A 19,788-nucleotide genomic window follows, 5' to 3' on the forward strand; every position below is an offset into this window, starting at 1 on the left:
CGCCAGCATCCCTTTGCTAAGTGGCAGTACTGATGCATGGTGGGGGGAAGGATAATGCAGGGTGGTTCTGATTAAAGTGGTGGCAGGAGGCGCCAAAAGACATGAACAGATTGGGATGTGTTGATGAGTAAATCGTTAATTGGCAGCCGTCACCAATATCTGGAGGCATGAGTGAGCCAGGGGGTCTAGGATGGTGTTGGTGGGTCCAGAGTAACTCAGGGGCCTTTATCACCTGCCAAGGGGCTCCTGGTCAGCAGCAGCTTGGGGGAACAGACTGACTGGAGTCTTCCCATGGCCCCTGGTGCCCCTGCTAACTGGCTGCAGTCCAGCCTGAAAGCCCGTATTAAGGGGGTGGGAGGGGTCGAATGCTTTCAGGTTAAAGGAGTGTCCTGGCTCAGTGCTTTTTGGGGTCCCGTGAACCCCGCAGGCATGAGAAAGCGCAGGACAAGGAAGTGCTGTGACCATGGCCCCAATGCTAGGAGCCAGTGGCCCCCTGGCCACTCTGAGAGGAGAACTCTGTGACCACCCAGACACAAAGTGACCAGGCCCATTTAGGGTAGAAAGTCAGGTCAGCATCTGAATTTGAAGTTGACGGTGAGGGGCTTGTACTTGATCTCTTGTGTCCTTTTTCTGACGGTCTCCAGTCCAACCTGGCTACCTGAAGACAAGGAGCAGAGCCACTGAGCCCCCAAAGCTTGGGGGAAGACTGCTGAAAGTCCCAGGCTACAAGCTGGGCGCAGGGACCCTGCTAAACTGGAGCAGAGGGTCTCAAGACTCAGTGATGACCAGCTGACCCTGGCGTGCACACAGAGGGAAACTGGCCTTCGGGCCTCCCAGTCCACTCCTGACCTCCTGAAGCCTGAGGGGGGCCAGGCCAATGGTCACATCAAGTGCATATCACAGAAGGTCCCTCAAGTTCATTTTAATATGCTTCAAACACAAATAATGCAACACAGAAACCGCAGGGGCCAAAAAAGGAACGAGTGACCCCCTTCAGATGGTCACCAAGTATGCTGGCTCCACGGCCTGTCCGCGCTCCGACACCCAGCCGGAACCTCACAGGGCGTGTGGTGGGCTGGGGGTGAGCAGGGCACCAACAGCATCCCACACGCCAAGGAGAGGTTGGTGAGGTTGGGTGGGTTTGCTCGAGACAGGTGGGGAGGCTGTAGCATTTCTCTGTGGAAACAGCTCCAGCCTGGGAGGTGGACACCAGAGAAACAGAGGTCCAAGTCCTAACAGTGTTGGGAGTCGGGGAGAGAGAGGTGAAGTGGGGGAGGCGCTGCTGCCCCTAGAGTTTGGTGATAGGAGCCATACATGATGGGCGTCCATGACAAGGAAAGGAAGCCAGGGCATTGTGGGAATTAGCTCAGGTACCCAAGGTCAGGGATGGTTAGAGCCACGCTCTAGTCACCTAGTGGGGGATTACTTGGTTCTAACACCACTACAACTGTGACTGCAACAGGCTAACACACCAGACCACATTCTAACGTAACACTGACATCTGTATTGCTGTGTGACTGCATTTAGCAGGTGCCGTTATGGAAGCAGTTCCTAGTTCGGAGGGCTGAGCTACTGTGTCTGCAGGTGGTGCCTGCTAAAAGAATACATATTCGTGTATTTTAGTCAACGTGGCATCATCTACTCTAACGGGATGCCCAACTCAACATCACAGCATCATGCAGACCCACTAAACGGAAAAAGAAATGTTTCTTCACTGGGTATCTCCTGTCTATGTCCCCAGGATGGGCAAAAACCTGGAGGTTTGCTAGAAATGAGATGTATGGGAGGCCAGGAAGCCCAAGCTTGACTCATGCAAGGAACACAGACCAGGTCTGTCTTCATGCTGGCCACATATGCCACGAGCAGGCAGGGGCTCTGGGCCAGGGGACCCTTTCTTGAGCCGTTTCTTTCCTGCTCTGTGACTGACCCCACAAAGCGTATCTACATAAGTCTGCCTATCTCGGGTTTGCTCAGAATCAGTCTTGTGCTCAGGACCACTTTGAGGGGCCTTGGGGAGAAAAGTACAGAGTCTTCGTCACGAACAGTAAAGACGTCATTATCACCACTGTATTAATGGCTGAAACTACTTTGTGTGTTATGCTTCTAATGGTCCACAGCACTACAGGAATCTCTTCCCCATTCTAATCCATTTAGGAGACAAATGCCAGTCCAGAAGCCTATGACCACTGGCTGGCTGTTTCCTGGGGCTCCTCTCTTTGGAAGAACCTCCTGAGCCAAAGATGAGACCTCTCTTAGCTGTGGTATAGCTTGACCATCCAGCAGAAAAAGACACCTGGGTTTCTGGGAGGTCATGCAATGATCTAGCACAACCAGGAACTGATCCCCCCAGGACAAAAGAACTGGTTTTCTGGAAGCCCCTGCTAGAACCCCTGAGCTGCTCAATGTACAAGAATGAGGTTGGGTTACAGAACCTAACTGAAGTGGGGCGGGGCAATGAAATAGGGCTGAGGGTCGTATTTTGGTAGGTTGACCATTTATAGCATCACATCAAACAGGATGCCAGAGGACGTTCTTCTCCTCTACGCTTAGTCAGAATACAGCCTCTATCAGCAATTTTCCTTCTTGAGGATGGAGCGTGAATAGTCTTGGCAAACTCCAAGGCCATTCTCACCCTCATTCTCTAAGGTCATGTGCTTCCATATTTTCCCAAGGATGCAATAGCCGAATGATGGATTCCAAGATGCCATTTAGGAAAAAAGCAAAAACTTGTGTTTACAAGACTATAGGCGATCCACTGGTCTTGAGTTAACATCTGCAAAACTGCTCATCTCCCTCAGGGTTTCTCACTGCTGCCCCTTATCCACTCAGGACAGGAATGTCGATAATTAAAATCTGTGGATGGAGTAATAGTGACCTCACGTCATGTTGACTAAGAAGCTGATTGTTTCAAAGGTAGTTACCGACGAATGGCTGGTGTTTGTGTTAAACAGAGTACCACATGGTGGTAGGTCGAAAGGCGCTTCTTCTCTGTATCTTTTTTTTTTTTTTCCTTTTTCTATTTTGGGTAGAAATATTCCTGGGAAGGTAGATAGAAATGCATTTTCATTTCCCAATAATTCTTAGGCACGAGTTAGAAAACTGCTGACCGTCACCAAAATACGTCAGCACTTCATGTTATAAAAAATGCAATTCAGAACCGCTGCATGTGTATATACGTGTATCTAAATATACACACATACCGGTGCAGTACACAAGGATTATTCAATGGAGAGTCAAAACTGAGCTGTTTGTTAACTAACCTGAAATTCTGCAGTGAAAGTTCATTGCTCAAGGACAACTGGCATTTCCTTCTTTTGGCTCTGACTATGGCCAAACGTTTGCACATGAGACACTACCGTTTACACGTTCCTAAGTGCCCGTCCCGGGACAGTCCTACACACGAGGGTTAGAAGAGGGCTCGGCCTGGGATGCGGCTATGCAGCGACTGGGCATGCGCGCATGGGAGGCCGCCACGTAGCGACTGGGCATGCGCGCGGGGCCAGGCGGGCCGGCCCGTGGCGGTCACCACTCCCCATGGGTGGGAGCCCTCGTGGACCGGGCGCCGCAGCTCGGCCCGCAGCGTGGTGGCGTCATCTGGGCGTCATGCTGACTCTGGCGGGAGAGGAGGGCCCGGAGGAGGAGCTGCGATACACAGGGGATGTGGGGGACAGTTTAATGGGGCTGGTCGGGTCCCCGGTTTGGAGCTTCCATAGCAGCTCTTCATTGGTTCGGCTCAGTCTCTTTTTCTCCTGCGTTTCTTTCTCCACGTATTCCTGGAGGTTAGCGTTCTCCTCCGACAGCTGTCTGCACGGGGGTTGGGGGTGTGGTGGGAACAAGCAACAGTCAGAATAGCAATGGCAGAGCAAGACACTGAGCCTGAGGTCGGCCAGGCCCAGGGGCGCACAGGGAACGGGGTGGGTGGTGGGTTCCTGTGGACCTCAGGGACCAAGACCCCGGGGGCTGAAACATGATCGCCACCTGTCCCACCCACACAGTCCTCTCCCAGAGTCTCTCTGCCAACACCTGATTTCACCCACAGTCCCTCTGCCCTGAGTCAGGGGAGGCGCTGGTGGCCAGTGAACAGAGCAGAAGCTGCAGGCATGAAAGAAGAGGCAAGAGGGGCTTGGTGTGGGGGGTGCTGAGCGGCGCAGACATAAGAGGCGATGACGATAAGGACAGCCCCGGGGAATCGGTGGTGCCATCAGCCTCCGCAGCCTGCCCTCGCCCTGGGCCTCCCTGGCAGCAGTCAGCTCGCGCTGTGACCTTCTGGGCAGTGCATCTGGTCGCCTGCTGGAGCTGGAGCCCTGGAGGACGGGGCCAGAGCGGTCCCTCCTCCAGTGTTCGGCATCCAGCCTGGGGCCCGGCCCTAACAGATGCTCCATGGATGTTTGCAGCTGATGGATGCCAAGTAGAAAGGAACCCGATGTGTTTTGTGCCTCTGTCCTCACTGCAGCCGGGTTGCTGCTCCTCCCTTCCAGAAGTCGGAGCCTCGGAGCAGGTTAGGAGCACGGAGATGAAAGCCGCTGCACGGCCAGGTCCCTCCCTCCTGCCCTCCGGCGGGGAAGCTCCCCTCTGCCATTGGCCGAGCGCCAGGGCAGCAGTCGAGGGCCCCACTGCTGGAGCCCAGGGTCGGCTGGCTCACATGGCTGTTTTCTTTAGCCTGGAACTCCCAGCTGGCAGCCCTTCCAAAACCTCCTCCACCATCCCCACCGCTCCTGCCCCCGCCCCTGCCAGTTGTGCCACACGCTTTAGCCCACCCCACTCCTTTCCACCAAAGAGGGTGCTCCGTGGAGCCAGGGCATCGGCTGGGTGCTCAGAGCAGTGTGTTCTACGCTTTCCTCCACGTGGGGAGCGCGGAGAGCCTGCGTGGGAAAGCCTTGGGGCTCGGAGGAGCGAGGACAAAAGCAGAGCCCTCCAAGGTCAGGAACAAAGCTATTCTATCTGGGACACGCGCTTCCGAGGCTCCATCACCCAGGCCCACCTACCTTGTGACCACGGTGTTCTGGTCGATCCTGGCCTTGAGGTCTTCGTTCTGCTGCTGGAGAACTTGGATCTTCTCTTCCAGGATAATGTTCTTTTCTGCCTATAAAAGATGCAGTGTCAAGAGCTCTGCAGCCAGGCCCTGGGGGAGATGACAGACCAGTGCCCTTGGCTTCTGGGTTTTGGAGGATTATCTAAAACAGTGTTTTTCAAACTGCAGTTTGCAATGCATCAGCTATAAAACCAGGCTAGAGGGATGTGACCAGCATTGCTTTTTTAAACAAAAGAACAGAATAAAAAATACCAGAGTGCACTCTAAAAGTACTGTTATATATATATATATATATATATATATATATATATATCTTTCTTATATATATGTAGGTATATAATATGTCTGTGTGTATATATTATGAATTATGGGGCTTCCCAGGCAGTGCTAGTGGTAAAGAACCTGCCTGCAATGTAGGAGACCCAGGTTCAATCCCTGGGTCTGGAAGATCTCCTGGAGAAGGAAATGGCAAGCCATTCCAGTATTCTTGCCTGGAGAAACCCATGGACAGAGGAGCCTGGTGGGCTACACAGTCCATGGGGTCGCAAATACTTGAACACAACTGAAGCAACTTAGCATGCATGCATTTCCTGGGAACAAAGATGAGGCGGGCGTGGGAGCCTTGCTGAAGAGCTGGCTAGAGCCCAGTCCTTCCACTCTGATGCCTCGGCCCGATGCACGGAGGGGTGGTGGTTTTCCTTAACCACCCTACGCGGGAGTTCTTCACAGTCTTTTCAAAAAAGAATTTCTCAGTTCATCTTAGAATGGAGCTCGACTTCAGCTAGGTCTCAGGCCATGGGGACACACGGACAGAGAGCGGGCATTAAGTCTCAAAGGAATAACCACCATGGAGGAGGATGTTATTTTCTGTTCGTGTGCAAAGCTGGGCTTGAGCTGCACGTTCCTGGCTGCCCAGAGCCTCAGGAGGGAAAGTGTCCACATTACTGATATTTTCATCCCTCCATTAATTCAGAATGTGGTGCTGTGCATACAGGTACTGCCAGAGGTGCCAGTGCAGGGCGGAGGACCCGATAGGGAGAACCAGGGGACCCACCAGCCAAACTGGACCCTGGGGGGTGCTCATGGCTCATCTCTGACAATGGCAGGGGCACGGAGACACTCACTATGAGAAGTGTATTCTACACAGGAATCCAATATAGGCACACACATAAATTGTGCATATGTAATTCACTATGCCTGTGTGTGCTAGGTTGCTTCAGTTGTGTCCAAACTCTTTGCGAACCTATGAACCACAGCCTGCCAGGCTCCTCTATCCATGGAATTCCCCAGGGAAGAATACTGGAGTGGGTTGCCATTTAATTCTCCAGGGGATCTTTCCCGATCCAGGGGATATTATGTGGGTGTCCTGTATTGCAGGCAGACTCTTTACCATCTGAGCCACCAAGGAAGCCCTCCTAGGAAATGGGAAGTGATTCAATCAATTCTCCCTGCCCCCACCCCTGCCTGGAAAGGTTTCTGGAATGAACTCTTGCATGCCCACAGAGTGCCTAGAGCAGGGCTAAAAATAGCCTGATAAACCCAGAGGCTGCTGGTTGACCAGATAAGGATGCAGACAGTCCAGCCCGGAGGAGGAGGGCTGCAGGGCTGAGAGGGGCAGGGCTCTGTCTACTTCAGCTGGCCCCACTGGCCTTCAAGCTAAGCTGCTGGAAGGTCCCAGGACGCCAGCATCACCCAGGATGCTGTAATGGGCACTCACAGCCCCATCTGCTCCCATCCTAACGGATAAGCATCTGTGCAGCTAGAGATGCCCAGAGAAGGATGGTGCTAGATCAGGAGAGCAGACATGATGACTGAATGCAACAGGTGGTCTGGGACCAGCTCCTGGTTTGGATAAACCAGCTGCCAGGACATTTCCGAGACATGCAGAGAACTTTAAAAGCTAAGAGGAGATGATCACTTACTGAGATGGTGAGTTGAAGATGTGCTAACTGAAAAGAAGCAGGATGCAAAATCTGTGTGTGTGTGTGTGTGTGTGTGCGTGCGCATGTGCCTGTGTGCGTGCATGCGTGTGTGTGTGTGTGCACGTGCTGTTTATTGGGGTGTGTACACTTGTATGGAGGAAAGCCTTCAGAAAGTGTTAACAGTGGTAGAAATATGGCCTTTTAATTTCCTTATTTTTATCTTATAATTAACTATAATGCACATATTTTCCTTCTATAGTATCAAAAATTTAAAAATAATGATAAGAAAAAAAATGACTCTATATGAGTCCCTTGGGCCAACCTTCCCATCAAGATAGTATCTCTTTGGAGGCAGGCCTCCCTGCTGCTAACTTTGGACTACTATCTCAGTTGCAACACTTGTACCCACAGGGTCTGGCAGTGAACTCTGAGCACTCTATTCCCCGAAAGGCACGCCCTTTGCTAGTTCTCTGGGAACCAGAACCCGGTGGAAGCCGAGGCCTGGAGCTCTGGCTCATGGTTCCTGCCTGGGCTGGGCCACTAACTGGCTCTGGATGAGACAAGACATTTTCCTAAGCCTCCATCTCTGCATCTGTAAAAGGAGACTCTTGACAATGGAATCCCACTCAATGGATTGCTGTCGGAATTACTGAACAGACACAAAGTGTCTGCACAGTGCCTGGTGCCCATCAGCGATGCCCGCCGGATGCAGGCTCACTGCACGTCCTCCCCTGGGAGGCGAGAAGTTAGCAGTTCACAGTGATGGATGGCGATGCAGACAGGGACTCAGATGCGCTCTAGACTTGTACAAACGAGGCCACGTCTGAGATTCCTGAACTCCTGGCTCCCAAAACAAGGCCTGGAGCCTCATCTGTGATCTTTTCTGCTCAGGTGCAAGCAATGGACAGGTAAGGGCCGGGTGTTCCCTCAAACACTGTTAATCCTTTCACCCACAAGGGCAGCGGGAATATCATGCCAGTTATGGGGGCCTCCCAGGGTTACAGGCAACTCACCAGCTTTTCCAGCTCAAGAATCTTCTTTTCCTGCTGATGTATCTGTTGATTCTTCATCTCCAACACCTGTTTCAGACTCTTCATGTCTTCTTCCAAGTGCTGATAAGGAGCCAAGGCAATCTGCAGGGGCAGAGAGTAAGGAGCTGTTTCCCAGGCACCCCGGCAAAGCCCAGCATTCACCAGTGTTGTGAACTCAGTGAAATCTAGTCTCTGTTAACAAGCTTAACAAGAGCAAAGGGGCAGGTGGGCGAGAATGCTCACAGTCCTCCCTGATAAAGATGCCCAGGAGTTTCCACTGGGAGTGAGACTAAAAATCCAGCTTCATGGGGAGCAGAAGAGGGGAGGCCATCAGTCCCTGAAATGTCAGATACTGGGGTGGCTGGATATTACCAGCCCAGCCCCCCAAGGGAACTTAGTGGGCAAAAACACTAAATTCAACATTGGCCTTTAACATTCGCCCAGGCTACTTGGTTCAACACACAGGCAAAGATTGGTACAGGTCCCTACCTGTGCCCATGGTCAGCCCCGCCCGCTCCATACCCTGCGTAGGAAATGAGCAAAGTAGTTTAAAAAGGCATTGTGGAAAAAGAACTGTTGGAGTAAGTCTGCCAGATGTGACAAATAAAATGACAGGATGTTCAATTAAGTCTGAATGTAACATAAACAACTTTTTTGTACTGTAGGAGACGTATTTAAAAAGCTCATTTATCTCACATTTCACTGGGTGTCATGGATTTCACCTGGCAACCCTACATAGAGGGAAGGAATTTTGCCAGGGTTTCTGGAAAAAGAAACCTTCAACCTTCAGCAATGCCTCCCTGTGGAGTTGGGGTTGGGAAGGAATGAGAGGTTGGGGTGGGGGTAAGGGTGAGGCAGAGGCATTTCCAGGTCCAGCTTGTCCCAGGGGCTCATAGACAGTGGCTGGGGAGCCCTGTGAAATGCAGCAAGAATAACACTCAGATGGAGAACCCACAGCTGTCCTGACTCAGGACAGGTGCCTATGGATGTATGTTTAAAATCCTGGCAGGCCCCGACCACTGTCGCTCTGGAGTCAGATCAGCACAGGGGCTCTGTCTTTGGGGTGATGCTGGGGGAGCACCAGGCTTGCAGGGTGCTAGGAGGCTGAGAGCTCATGGTACCTCCAGCTGCTCCTCCGTGTTTTTCCTCAGAGCCTCCTCGAAGCGCCGGGCTCGGTCCCGCAAAGACTGGCTCTGGAAGGTCAGCGTGTCCACTTGGTCCTGCAGGTAACGCATGAGACATCTAGCTCGATCCTCACAGACACAGCCCCTGGGAGGCACCCCCTGCCCGGGTTGCTCCTCACGGGGCAGTGAGGTCAGGGGGGCCCCACTGGGTCCCACAAAAAGGGCATCACATGCCAGGGGGAGAGGCCCCCAAGTGCCCACTGTCTCCCCACCTTGGTGCCTTGTCCAGAACGGACCACAAGACACTGACAGGTGAATGTTGCTGCCGCACAGAAAGTGTGGGGGGCGGGGGGTGCCCAAAGCAGGAGACCTGACTCTGAGACGGGAATGCCGTCTCGCTTCTGCCCCAACAAGAAGCCTGCAGCAAGGGGGGCATTTAGTAATTCAATAACCAACCTCACAGAGGCAAACCATCAGCAGAGAGGTGTCTAGTCTGGCCTCTAGCCGCAACCCCCGGCCCAGACTTCAAGAAGGACAATTAATCCATCTCAAAGAAGAACTCTCTGTATTTGTAAAGTTCAAGCCAGAAGCTGTCAAACTGACCCTGACTCCTTGCTCTGCCTGAGCCCCGAGCACACCCCGCCCCCCCCCCCCCGCCCCCGCCAACCCCACTAAACACGGTGACAACAGGTCCTGAAGGATTCTGCCTCCTATGTCATTACTATGGTACCATCATGATGATGATATACGTGACATTGCCTGGAACTATTATAAAGAAGTAGCTGTTGCCTAGTGCTCTATACACCTTACACGTGATGAAATGTATTTATTTTTAAGGCATGACCAGAAAAATTTTAAACATAAAATACCATCTCTGCCCATCTGGGCCACTACCCCTCTTCAGTGTGCATTGGGTACCTGCATTATGCATTAATTGGATCCCCTTGGAAGACACAGGGATGCCTGCTCACCAGACCAAAAAAAAAAAAAAAAGTACATTTTCCAGGTGCCAGCAAGGTAACTCCTTAGGAGATAAGATTCCTTTCTCAATCCTTTAAGGTGTCATAATGACCTGCTGCTCACCCTGTTGGACCATGTGCACTGACAATGTGTTACTTTGATGCTATGCTATGCTATGCTAAGTCACTTCAGTCGTGTCCGACTCTGTGCGACCCCAGAGACGGCCACCAGGCTCCGCCGTCCCTGGGATTCTCCAGGCAAGAACACTGGAGTGGGTTGCCATTTCCTTCTCCAATGCATGAAAGTGAAAAGTGAAAGTGAAGTCTCTCAGTCGTGTCTGACTCTTAGCGACCCCATGGACTGCAGCCTACCAGGCTCCTCCGTCCATGGGATTTTCCAGGCAAGAGTACTGGAGTGGGGTGCCATTGCCTTCTCCGACTTTGATGCTAGATCTTTTATTTCAAAAATTTATACAACTGTGCATTGACCTATAACAGGTGGGACAATCTCAGGGATTTTTGTCTTTGTTTAAATTAAAAAAAAATTTAGATACAATTTTGAAAGATTACTTTCCATTTTACAATTTTTAAAAAATATTGGCTATCCTCCCCATGTTGTACAATACATCCTTGAGACTGTCTTATACTCTGTCTCCCTGCCTCCATGTGGCCCCTCCCCACCACTGCTAACCACTAACTTGTTCTTTATACCTAAGACTCTGTTTCTTTTTTTTTGGTGATATTCACTAATTTGTTGTATTTTTTAGATTCCACATCTAAGTGATATCATACAGTATTTGTCCTCCTCTGCCTGACTTATTTCACTTTTAGCATAACACCCTTCAAGTTCATCCATGTTGCTGCAAATGGCAAAATTCATTCCTTTTCAGGGCTGAATAGTATTCCATTGTATATGACTGTATTCCACATGAAGATTGTCTCCTGGGTTCTCATCCTCAGGTTGGCTTGAATAAAATTATCCATTTCTTTCTTAGATTGACTATTGATTAGTTTTCTTCGTTGACACATATTTATTTCCCTTAAGCTGCTCATATCTTGAGGAAGGAACTGGTATTATCCCCATTTTACAGATGAGTAAACTAATGTTTACAGCTTATGTAACTGTCCATGATTTAAAATCTATTAAGAGGAGATACAGTGGGATTTAAGCCCCAAACTCAAATCTTTTAACTCAAACCTGTTTCTCTAGTAGCCATTAGCCCAAGGAAATTGGTTTAAGCAGCTGCACCCACCTGGTACCTGCAAGTCTCCAGCTCAAATGGGTTCTGCCGGTGAGTCACCACTAAAATGTGCACGGTTCATGACTGTGTGACGTGGCAAAGTGAAGACTCACTGATGAAACAAAACTCTGTCTTTTGCTTTTGGACTATTGTGGGGTTTTGATACATTACAGTACTGCTGTTACATTCCTGGTTTGTGTTCCCTAGGGTAATGTATCTGGGTGGTGTGGAATGGCTTCCCAAGTGGCGCTAGTGGTAAAGAACCCACCTGCTAATGCAGGAGATGTAAGAGACGCGGGTTAGATCCCTGGGTGGGGAAGATCCCCTGGAGGGGCACAAGGCAACCCACTCCAGTATTCTTGCCTGGAGAATCCCGTGGATAGAGGAGTCTGGCAGGCTACAGTTCATGGGGTCACAAAGAGTCAGACACAACTGAAATGACTTAGCACAGTGTGGAACGTAGGGGACACAAAGAAGGCAGTTTGGGGTAAACCTGCCAAGGATAAGCCACATGAGGGGTATGGGGGCATATGCAGGCCCACTGATGGATCGATGGATCGGGGGTGGGCATGCAGCAAGCAGCTGCATTTAAAATTTTTTGCAAAGTCCACTCAATAGTGTGACACTCCATAATCCTAGATTTTCTGCTTGGCAGGGCAGACACTGTGTAAGAAACACTGCCTGGGGAAAGTGAGCCATCCAAAAAGCAAAATTCCTGCCTTTCTGTTTGAGTTATGGTCTTCGCCTTCCAAACCTCCAAATGTGAGTGTCCCTAATATTTCAAAGGTAATCTTTCTAGGACTGGGACACCCACAGCTGCCAACGGAGGCAGGGCCACCAACCTCCCCCTGGCTTCTCCGACAGCCCTTCCCTAGGCCTGGGGACAGTCAACAGCTTTTCACAGAAGAAGTTGGCCAGGGGGTTGGGGGTGGGGGTGGGCATCTCTGGCAGGCTGGAGGGAGAGGCAGGCAAGTGATCTGAGAGGTCTGTCAGTCTCCCCTCAAGGCCAGGAGGAAGCCAGGTAGCAGCCCCGGCACCTGAGACCCATGCTTTGTGTAGGTTGGAAGTGGGATGCCCCAAAGCAAGAAGCTTTTGTCTCCAGGGTATTGAAGTTGCTTTAACAATGCCCAGAGCATCTGCTATGTCTTCTACCCTGAATGAATCTTCTTACCCCATTCCTCCTGCCTAGAATACTCTGCCCCCAATCCTCCCCCTCCCCTAAACATGGCTCTGACCATAGCACATGGGGAGCAGTCTGTGGCACCAATGGTATTATCCATTCTGTGCAAGGATGAGCTCTGAGCAGACAGAAAACTCCTTAAGGGCAGGGAGTTAGGTCTTATTTATCCCTCATATTCCACTGCTTAGTGCAGGATCCAGTACACAGCAGGTGCCACATAAATGCCTGCAGACAGGAAGAACTGTCAGGAAGAGATGTCTGCTGCCATTGCCTGAAAGTCAGAGTTAGGAAATACTAACCTGTAATGACAGCCGCAGCTTTTCAAAGTTTTCTTCCAATTCTTTCTTTTCGAGCTCGTGGGTCGATATCAGTTCTGCAGAGGAGACATCAAATTGTTAAGCTGATCTTTCTCTGGAAAAGGGGTCAAACAAGATTCTTTTGCCAGAGGAAGACTGGTGACAGAAGTGACTAGTGGACACCAGCATATAGCAGACTTAAGCCAAAAGAGATCTCTCCGTTAGTTTGAAATTGCATGTGATGTTGTTTAGGAGAGAGGGAGAGAGGATAGGAGGGAAAAAGAAGAAAGAGTGAGAGGAAGAGGAAAGAAAGGAAGGAGGGAAGCAAGCAGAGCCGCCTACATACACACTCCCTTTACATGCAGCTCGACCACCACCCTAGCCGAATCAGCTTCTCCATTCACAACACTCATTGATTTTCCAACTCTTCCCGATGGTAAAACCACTGAGTGATTAACGTTAAATCTCCACTTTCTTCCCTCCCAGGATCACTTTTCAGGTTGAAGGAGGGAGTCTTCCAAGGACAGCAGCGTGTGGCTTGCTGCAGAATGGACAGGTGAATGGGACCAGTGCGGTGCTTGCAAGGTCCCCTTGGTGGCTTCTGGACCACACTCTGGAAACCACAGATTGCTAGGGTTTGCTTGAGCAGAGAGTCAACGTTGAGACATTCAGGCAGAATGAAGGACTCACTGGATGGAATCCTCTTGGAGTGTTTGGAACAATTTTATTCTGTGAAAAGTGACATTCCAGTAGTAATTTGCAAGTTAGGCAGAAGAGATGTTATGTGAGAATTATTAAGCAAATGGATTCTATTTTTCTCCAGATGGGAATGGTCTTATTAGCTGGATGAAGCCCGTCTCATTCTAGCTACAGAAGCAATTTGTTTTCCAGTTATAACTGGAGGGAAGAAAGGTCTCATTAATCAGCCTGTATCATATGCTTTAGCACAGGAGAGTACTGGAGACTAATAATAATCTTCCTGGCTGGCATGAGCTGCAATTAGGAAAAATTCTGTGGTTCCCGTTGACCTAGGTCTTTTAACTAATGATCGTGAAGCTCTCTAAGAAATCCAGTTGTTACAGCTGAAGTTTACATTTGGAGGGAAAAAAGAAAAATTTATGATTAGTTCATTGCCATAAAACCATGTGGCCTTCTGGTCTATGTGCCTCTGTCTAAATGATTACTGTTAATAGCCACTGAGTGCATCAACCATAATAATGAATATTTTCGTTACCGTTACATATGCCTGCACTGTCTGCACATTATATATAATTCAAAGTCCCTGGATGTGGTGTCTAGGTGAGACTTCATTAATCAGAAAAATCTACCAGGTCTGTTTACATGAAATCCACAAACAAAAGGCAACGCTCAATGTAACATTTCCATTCCTGTCCCCTCTTCTGGGACCATTTTCCTACAGCACGGTGATGGGCTTTAGGCCATTTTCAGGAGATCCCAGTACCTCACCAGCAAATTAAAGTCAGCATCTATCCTGGAGACAGCATAACCATGGCAACTATCTATGTACCCACGATGTACTTCATTATTCCGAGGTCATGGCACTCCGTCCCATACTTAACACGATGCTCTAAGCGATTCTCAGATTTTTCTACATATTAGAATCACCTGGGCAGCTTTAAAAAAAACCCTGATGTCTGGGCCTCATCCCCAGAGCAATCGAACTGGAATGTCTGTAATGGGATCTACACAACAGTACTTAAAAAAAAAAAACAAACAAACAGGTGGTTCCAGTGTTCATCCAAGGATGGGAACTGGTACTCTAAGCATGAGATGTGCTCTCAGGACACAGGTAATACATTAAATTGGTTCTCAGGAAATTCGTCTCCTGTCCTCTCCTTGCCTCCAGCTTGGACTCTTCAATGCATCAATAGTCCCCAGAGGTGGTGGGGCTAGAGCTTGAGGAGGCAACCACATGAGCACTGACTGCTAACACAGTGTGGCTCATTATTGACAAAGAACATTTTAAAAATGATTTTAAAACTCTGATACTCTGATTCGTAAAACGTATTAAGCTTCACCATCAATCCTTCCAGTGAATATTGAGGACTGATTTCCTTTAGGATGGACTAGTTGGATCTCCTTGCAGTCCAAGGGACTCTCAAGAGTCTTCTCCAACACCACAGTTCAAAAGCATCAATTCTTCAGTGCTCAGCTTTCTTTACAGTCCAACTCTCACATCCATACATGACCACAGGAAAAACCATAGCCTTGACTAGACGGACCTTTGTTGGCAAAGTAATGTCTCTGCTTTTTAATATGCTGTTTAGGTTGGTCATAACTTTTCTTCCAAGAAGCAAGCATCTTTAATTTTTTTTTAATTAATTAATTAATTTTAATTGGAGGCTAATTACTTTACAATATTGTAGTGGGTTTTGCCATACATTGACATGAATCAGCTATGGGTGTACAGTGTTCCCCATCCTGACTCCCGCTCCCATTTGGCCACCTGATGTGAAGAACTGACTCATTTGAAAAGACCCTGATGCTGGGAAAGATTGAAGGAGGGAGGAGAAGGGGACAACAGAGGATGAGATGGCTGGATGGCATCACTGACTCAATGGACATGAGTTTGAGTGAACTCCGGGAGCTGGTGATGGACAGGGAGGCCTGGCATGCTACAGTCCATGGGGTCGCAGAGTTGGACATGACTGAGCAACTGAACTGATATATTAAGAGAATTTGTCCTTTGCTGTATAGATGCAGAAAATATTTTCTAATTGTAGTTTGCCTTTTGAAGTTGTTTATATTTTTATAACAATTTTTATTTAGTTGAATGTATCAGCCTTTTTATTACTATATTTTGGTTTTATATTGCTAACAGAGGCCTTTGCAACTACAAAAATTACACATTAAAAAATTCTGGCATTAAAAAATGTATTAATCTATTCTTACATTAATTATTTTCCATCTAATTTAGCAACCAGCTGACTGGAGAGAGAAAAAAAGGAGAGGGAAAATTGAAAAAAAAATTACAGATAGTAATGTATATGCTTACTATCTGTAGTAATGTAAAACACTTTCTAACACCATAGACAAAAATAAACTCAAAATGGATTAAACATCTAAACAAAAGACCAGAAACTATAAAACTCCTAGAGGAGAACATAGACAAAACACTCTCCGACATAAATCACAGCAGGATCCTCTATGACCCACCTCCCAGAATACTGGAAATAAAAGCAAAAATAAACAAATGGGACCTAATTAAAATTAAAAGCTTCTGCACAACAAAGGAAACTATAAGCAAGGTGAAAAGACAGCCTTCAGAATGGGAGAAAATAAAAGCAAATGAAGCAACTGACAAAAAATTAATCTCAAAAATAAACAAGAAACTCCTGCAGCTCAATTCCAGAAAAATAAATGACCCAATCAAAAAATGGGCCAAAGAACTAAACAGACATTTCTCCAAAGAAGACATACAGATGGCTAACAAACACATGAAAAGATGCTCAACATCACTCATCAGAGAAATGCAAATCAAAACCACAATGAGGTACCATTTCACGCCAGTCAGAATGGCTACAATCCAAAAGTCTACAAGCAATAAATGCTGGAGAGGGTGTGGAGAAAAGGGAGCCCTCTTACACTGTTGGTGGGAATGCAAACTAGTACAGCCACTATGGAGAACAGTGTGGAGATTCCTTAAAAAACTGGAAATAGAACTGCCTTATCACCCAGCAATCCCACTGCTGGGCATACACACTGAGGAAACCAGAAGGGAAAGAGACACATGTACCCCAATGTTCATCACAGCACTGTTTATAATAGCCAGGACATGGAAGCAACCTAGATGTCCATCAGCAGATGAATGGATAAGAAAGCTGTGGTACATATACACAATGGCGTATTACTCAGCCATTAAAAAGAATACATTTGAATCAGTTCTAATGAGGTGGATGAAACTGGAGCCTATTATACAGAGTGAAGTAAGCCAGAAAGAAAAACACCAATACAGTATACTAATGCATATATATGGAATTTAGAAAGATGGTAATGATAACCCTGTATGCAAGACAGCAAAAGAGACACAGATGTACAGAAGAGTCTTTTGGACTCTGTGGGAGAGGGCAAGGGTGGGATGATTTGGGAGAATGGCATTGAAAATGTATAATATCATAAATGAGACAAATCACCAGTCCAGGTTCGATGCAGGATACAGGAAGCTCGGGGCTGGTGCACTGGAATGACCCAGAGGGATGGTATGGGGAGAGAGGTGGGAGGGGGGTTCAGGATTGGGAACACGTGTCCCCCTGTGGCAGATTCATGTTGATGTATGGCAAAACCAATACAATATTGTAAAGTAATTAGCCTCCAATTAAAATAAATAAATTTATATTAAAAAATGCATTACTACAGATAGTAATGTTTTCATTCCAATTCCAAAGGCAATGCCAAAGAATGCTCAAACTACTGCACAACTGCACTCATCTCACACACTAGTAAAGTTATGCTCAAAATTCTCCAAGCCAGGCTTCAGAAATACGTGAACCGTGAACTTCCAAATGTTCAAGCTGGTTTTAGAAAAGCCAGAGGAACCAGAGATTAAATTGCCAACATCCACTGGATCATTGAAAAAGCAAGAGAGTTCCAGAAAAACATCTATTTCTGCTTTATTGACTATGCCAAAGCCTTTGAATGCGTGGATCACAATAAACTGTGGAAAATTCTGAAAGAGAGGGGATAACCAGACCACCTGACCTGCCTCTTGAGAAACCTATATGCAGGTCACAAGCAACAGTTAGAACTGGACATGGAACAACCGACTGGTTCCAAATAGGAAAAGGAGTACTTCAAGGCTGTATATTGTCACCCTGCTTATTTAACTTCTATGCAGAGTACATCATGAGAAAGGCTGGGCTGGAAGAAACACAAGCTGGAATCAAGATTGCCGGGAGAAATATCAATAACCTTAGATATGCAGATGATACCACCCTTATGGCAGAAAGTGAAAAGGAACTAAAAAGCCTCTTGATGAAAGTGAAAGAGGAGACTGAAAAAGTTGGCTTAAAGCTCAACATTCAGAAAACGAAGATCATGGCATCTGGTCCCATCACTTCATGGGAAATAGATGGGGAAACAGTGGAAACAGCGTTAAACTTTATTTTTTTGGGCTCCAAAATCACTACAGATGGTGACTGCAGCCATGAAATTAAAAGACACTTACTCCTTGGAAGGAAAGTTATGACCAACCTAGATAGTATATTCAAAAGCAGAGACATTACTTTGCCAACAAAGGTCCGTCTAGTCAAGGCTATGGTTTTTCCAGTGGTCATGTATGGATGTGAGAGTTGGACTGTGAAGAAAGCTGAGCGCCGAGGAATTGATGATTTTGAACTGTGGTGTTGGAGAAGATTCTTGAGAGTCCCTTGGACTGCAAGGAGATCCAACCAGTCCATTCTAAAGGAGGTCAGCCCTGGGTGTTCTTTGGAAGGAATGATGCTAAAGCTGAAACTCCAGTACTTTGGCCACCTCACGTGAAGAGGTGATTCATTGGAAAAAACTCTGATGCTGGGAGGGATTGAGGGGCAGGAGGAAAAGGGGACGACAGAGGATGAGATGGCATCACCAACTCGATGGACGTGAGTTTGAGTGAACTCCGGGAGTTGGTGATGGACAGGGAGGCCTGGCGTGCTGCAATTCATGGGGTCGCAAAGAGTCGGACACGACTGAGCAACTGAACTGAAATGAACTGAACTGAATGTATACGCATGTGAATGTGTAAAAAGCTTCTTTCACAGAGTCAAAAATCTCAGCTCTACTTACTAAACACTGTTACTGTTGTTAATGACCGAATTATTGGGTTGGCCAAAAAAGCTGGTTTGGGTTTTTCTGTGACGTTGTAAGGAAATACCCAAAGGAACTTTCTGTCCAACCCAATAAAATCCTAGGTACCCAAAGACAATTCAAAGTTACAAAAAAAACGTAAAAAAGCAAGATCCCGAGAGTCCACTTCTGCCCATGGTGAATGTGGTCTGAGTGCCCAGTGTAGTCAGCCAGGCCTCATCAGAGGCTGGAGTGGTCCTGACCATTGCAAGGCCACCACACAAGACAAAGCCCAGGATTTCTACACCTACTTGAAAATGGTGGTTCTCAAGCTTGGCCGCCCACTGGAATCACCTTCGGGTTTCCCTGTTGGCATGGGAGACCCGGGTTTGATCCCTGGGTCGGGATGATCCCCTGGAGAAGGAAATGGCAACCCACTCCAGTACTCTTGCCTGGAGAATCCCATGGAGGGAGGGGCCTGGTGGGCTACAGTCCATGGGGTCGCAGAGTTGGACACGACTGAGCAACTTCACTTACTCACTCACCTGAGCTTTAACAAGTTGAGGCTGTACCCCAGACCAGCTGCCCCACACCATGGGGTAGGACCATGGCTCCTTGGGGAGTCTAGACTTCAGGGTTGAGAGGATCAGCTTCAGAGGAAAGAAGTTACTCAGGCCCTGGATTTTGGTGTTTTCTTAACACATGAAGCAACACAAAGGACATACTAGGACGAAGAGGAAGGGAGAAAGGATAGAGGAGGGGGAGGTGAAGGGAGGCCCCTTGTGTCTGCAGCGGGAGAAGTGGGTGCACACACCCGGCCCCGCTGGCCACACACACACACCCCCCCAAGGTCAGCTACCTTGGGCCTTGTGCTCGTGGTCATCTTGCAGGATCGCGAGGGTGAGCGTGTGGCTGTTCTCCATCTCTAGGAGCGCAGCCTCATGGCTGGCGGTGATGTCCTCCACCTGCAGGAGATCACAGCTCTGGTTACTTGGAGAGCTGGGGCCCGAGGCTGCGACGCCCCACTGCCTGGAGGACAGAGGGGGACTTGAATGAGGGGAAGGGTCCGTGGCCCGGACGTCTAGGGAGGGACACTCTGCTGAGGTGATAGCTGCCCTCTCCAGACTTCACTGAGGCAGAAGACAGGGTCTGGTGGTGACGTGGGAACCCTGGAGCCGGGGGTGGGTGGGTGGGGGAATGTTACGGGGAGGTCACTGCG

The 19,788-nt window shown here is 48.4% G+C and overlaps 1 protein-coding gene across 3 annotated transcripts in view; it reads right to left on the reverse strand.

Moving 5' to 3' along the window:
- Nucleotides 1-907: 907 nt before the first annotated feature.
- The window catches only part of MTUS2 (microtubule associated scaffold protein 2), a 388,875-nt gene continuing 369,994 nt past the window's right edge, over nucleotides 908-19,788 (reverse strand). For all 3 annotated transcript variants that reach the window (XM_070800225.1, XM_070800223.1, XM_019971462.2), the window contains 6 exons: nucleotides 19,429-19,534; nucleotides 12,789-12,862; nucleotides 9,107-9,205; nucleotides 7,968-8,087; nucleotides 4,986-5,083; nucleotides 908-3,804 (listed from right to left, as the gene is read on the reverse strand). In XM_070800225.1, the coding sequence (XP_070656326.1) occupies nucleotides 3,591-3,804; nucleotides 4,986-5,083; nucleotides 7,968-8,087; nucleotides 9,107-9,205; nucleotides 12,789-12,862; nucleotides 19,429-19,534 (711 nt within the window). In that variant the 3' untranslated portion in view covers nucleotides 908-3,590. The remainder of the gene's footprint in view (nucleotides 3,805-4,985; nucleotides 5,084-7,967; nucleotides 8,088-9,106; nucleotides 9,206-12,788; nucleotides 12,863-19,428; nucleotides 19,535-19,788) is intronic.

This window comes from Bos indicus, chromosome 12 (genome assembly GCF_029378745.1).
Source record: "Bos indicus isolate NIAB-ARS_2022 breed Sahiwal x Tharparkar chromosome 12, NIAB-ARS_B.indTharparkar_mat_pri_1.0, whole genome shotgun sequence".
NCBI lineage: Eukaryota > Metazoa > Chordata > Mammalia > Artiodactyla > Bovidae > Bos > Bos indicus.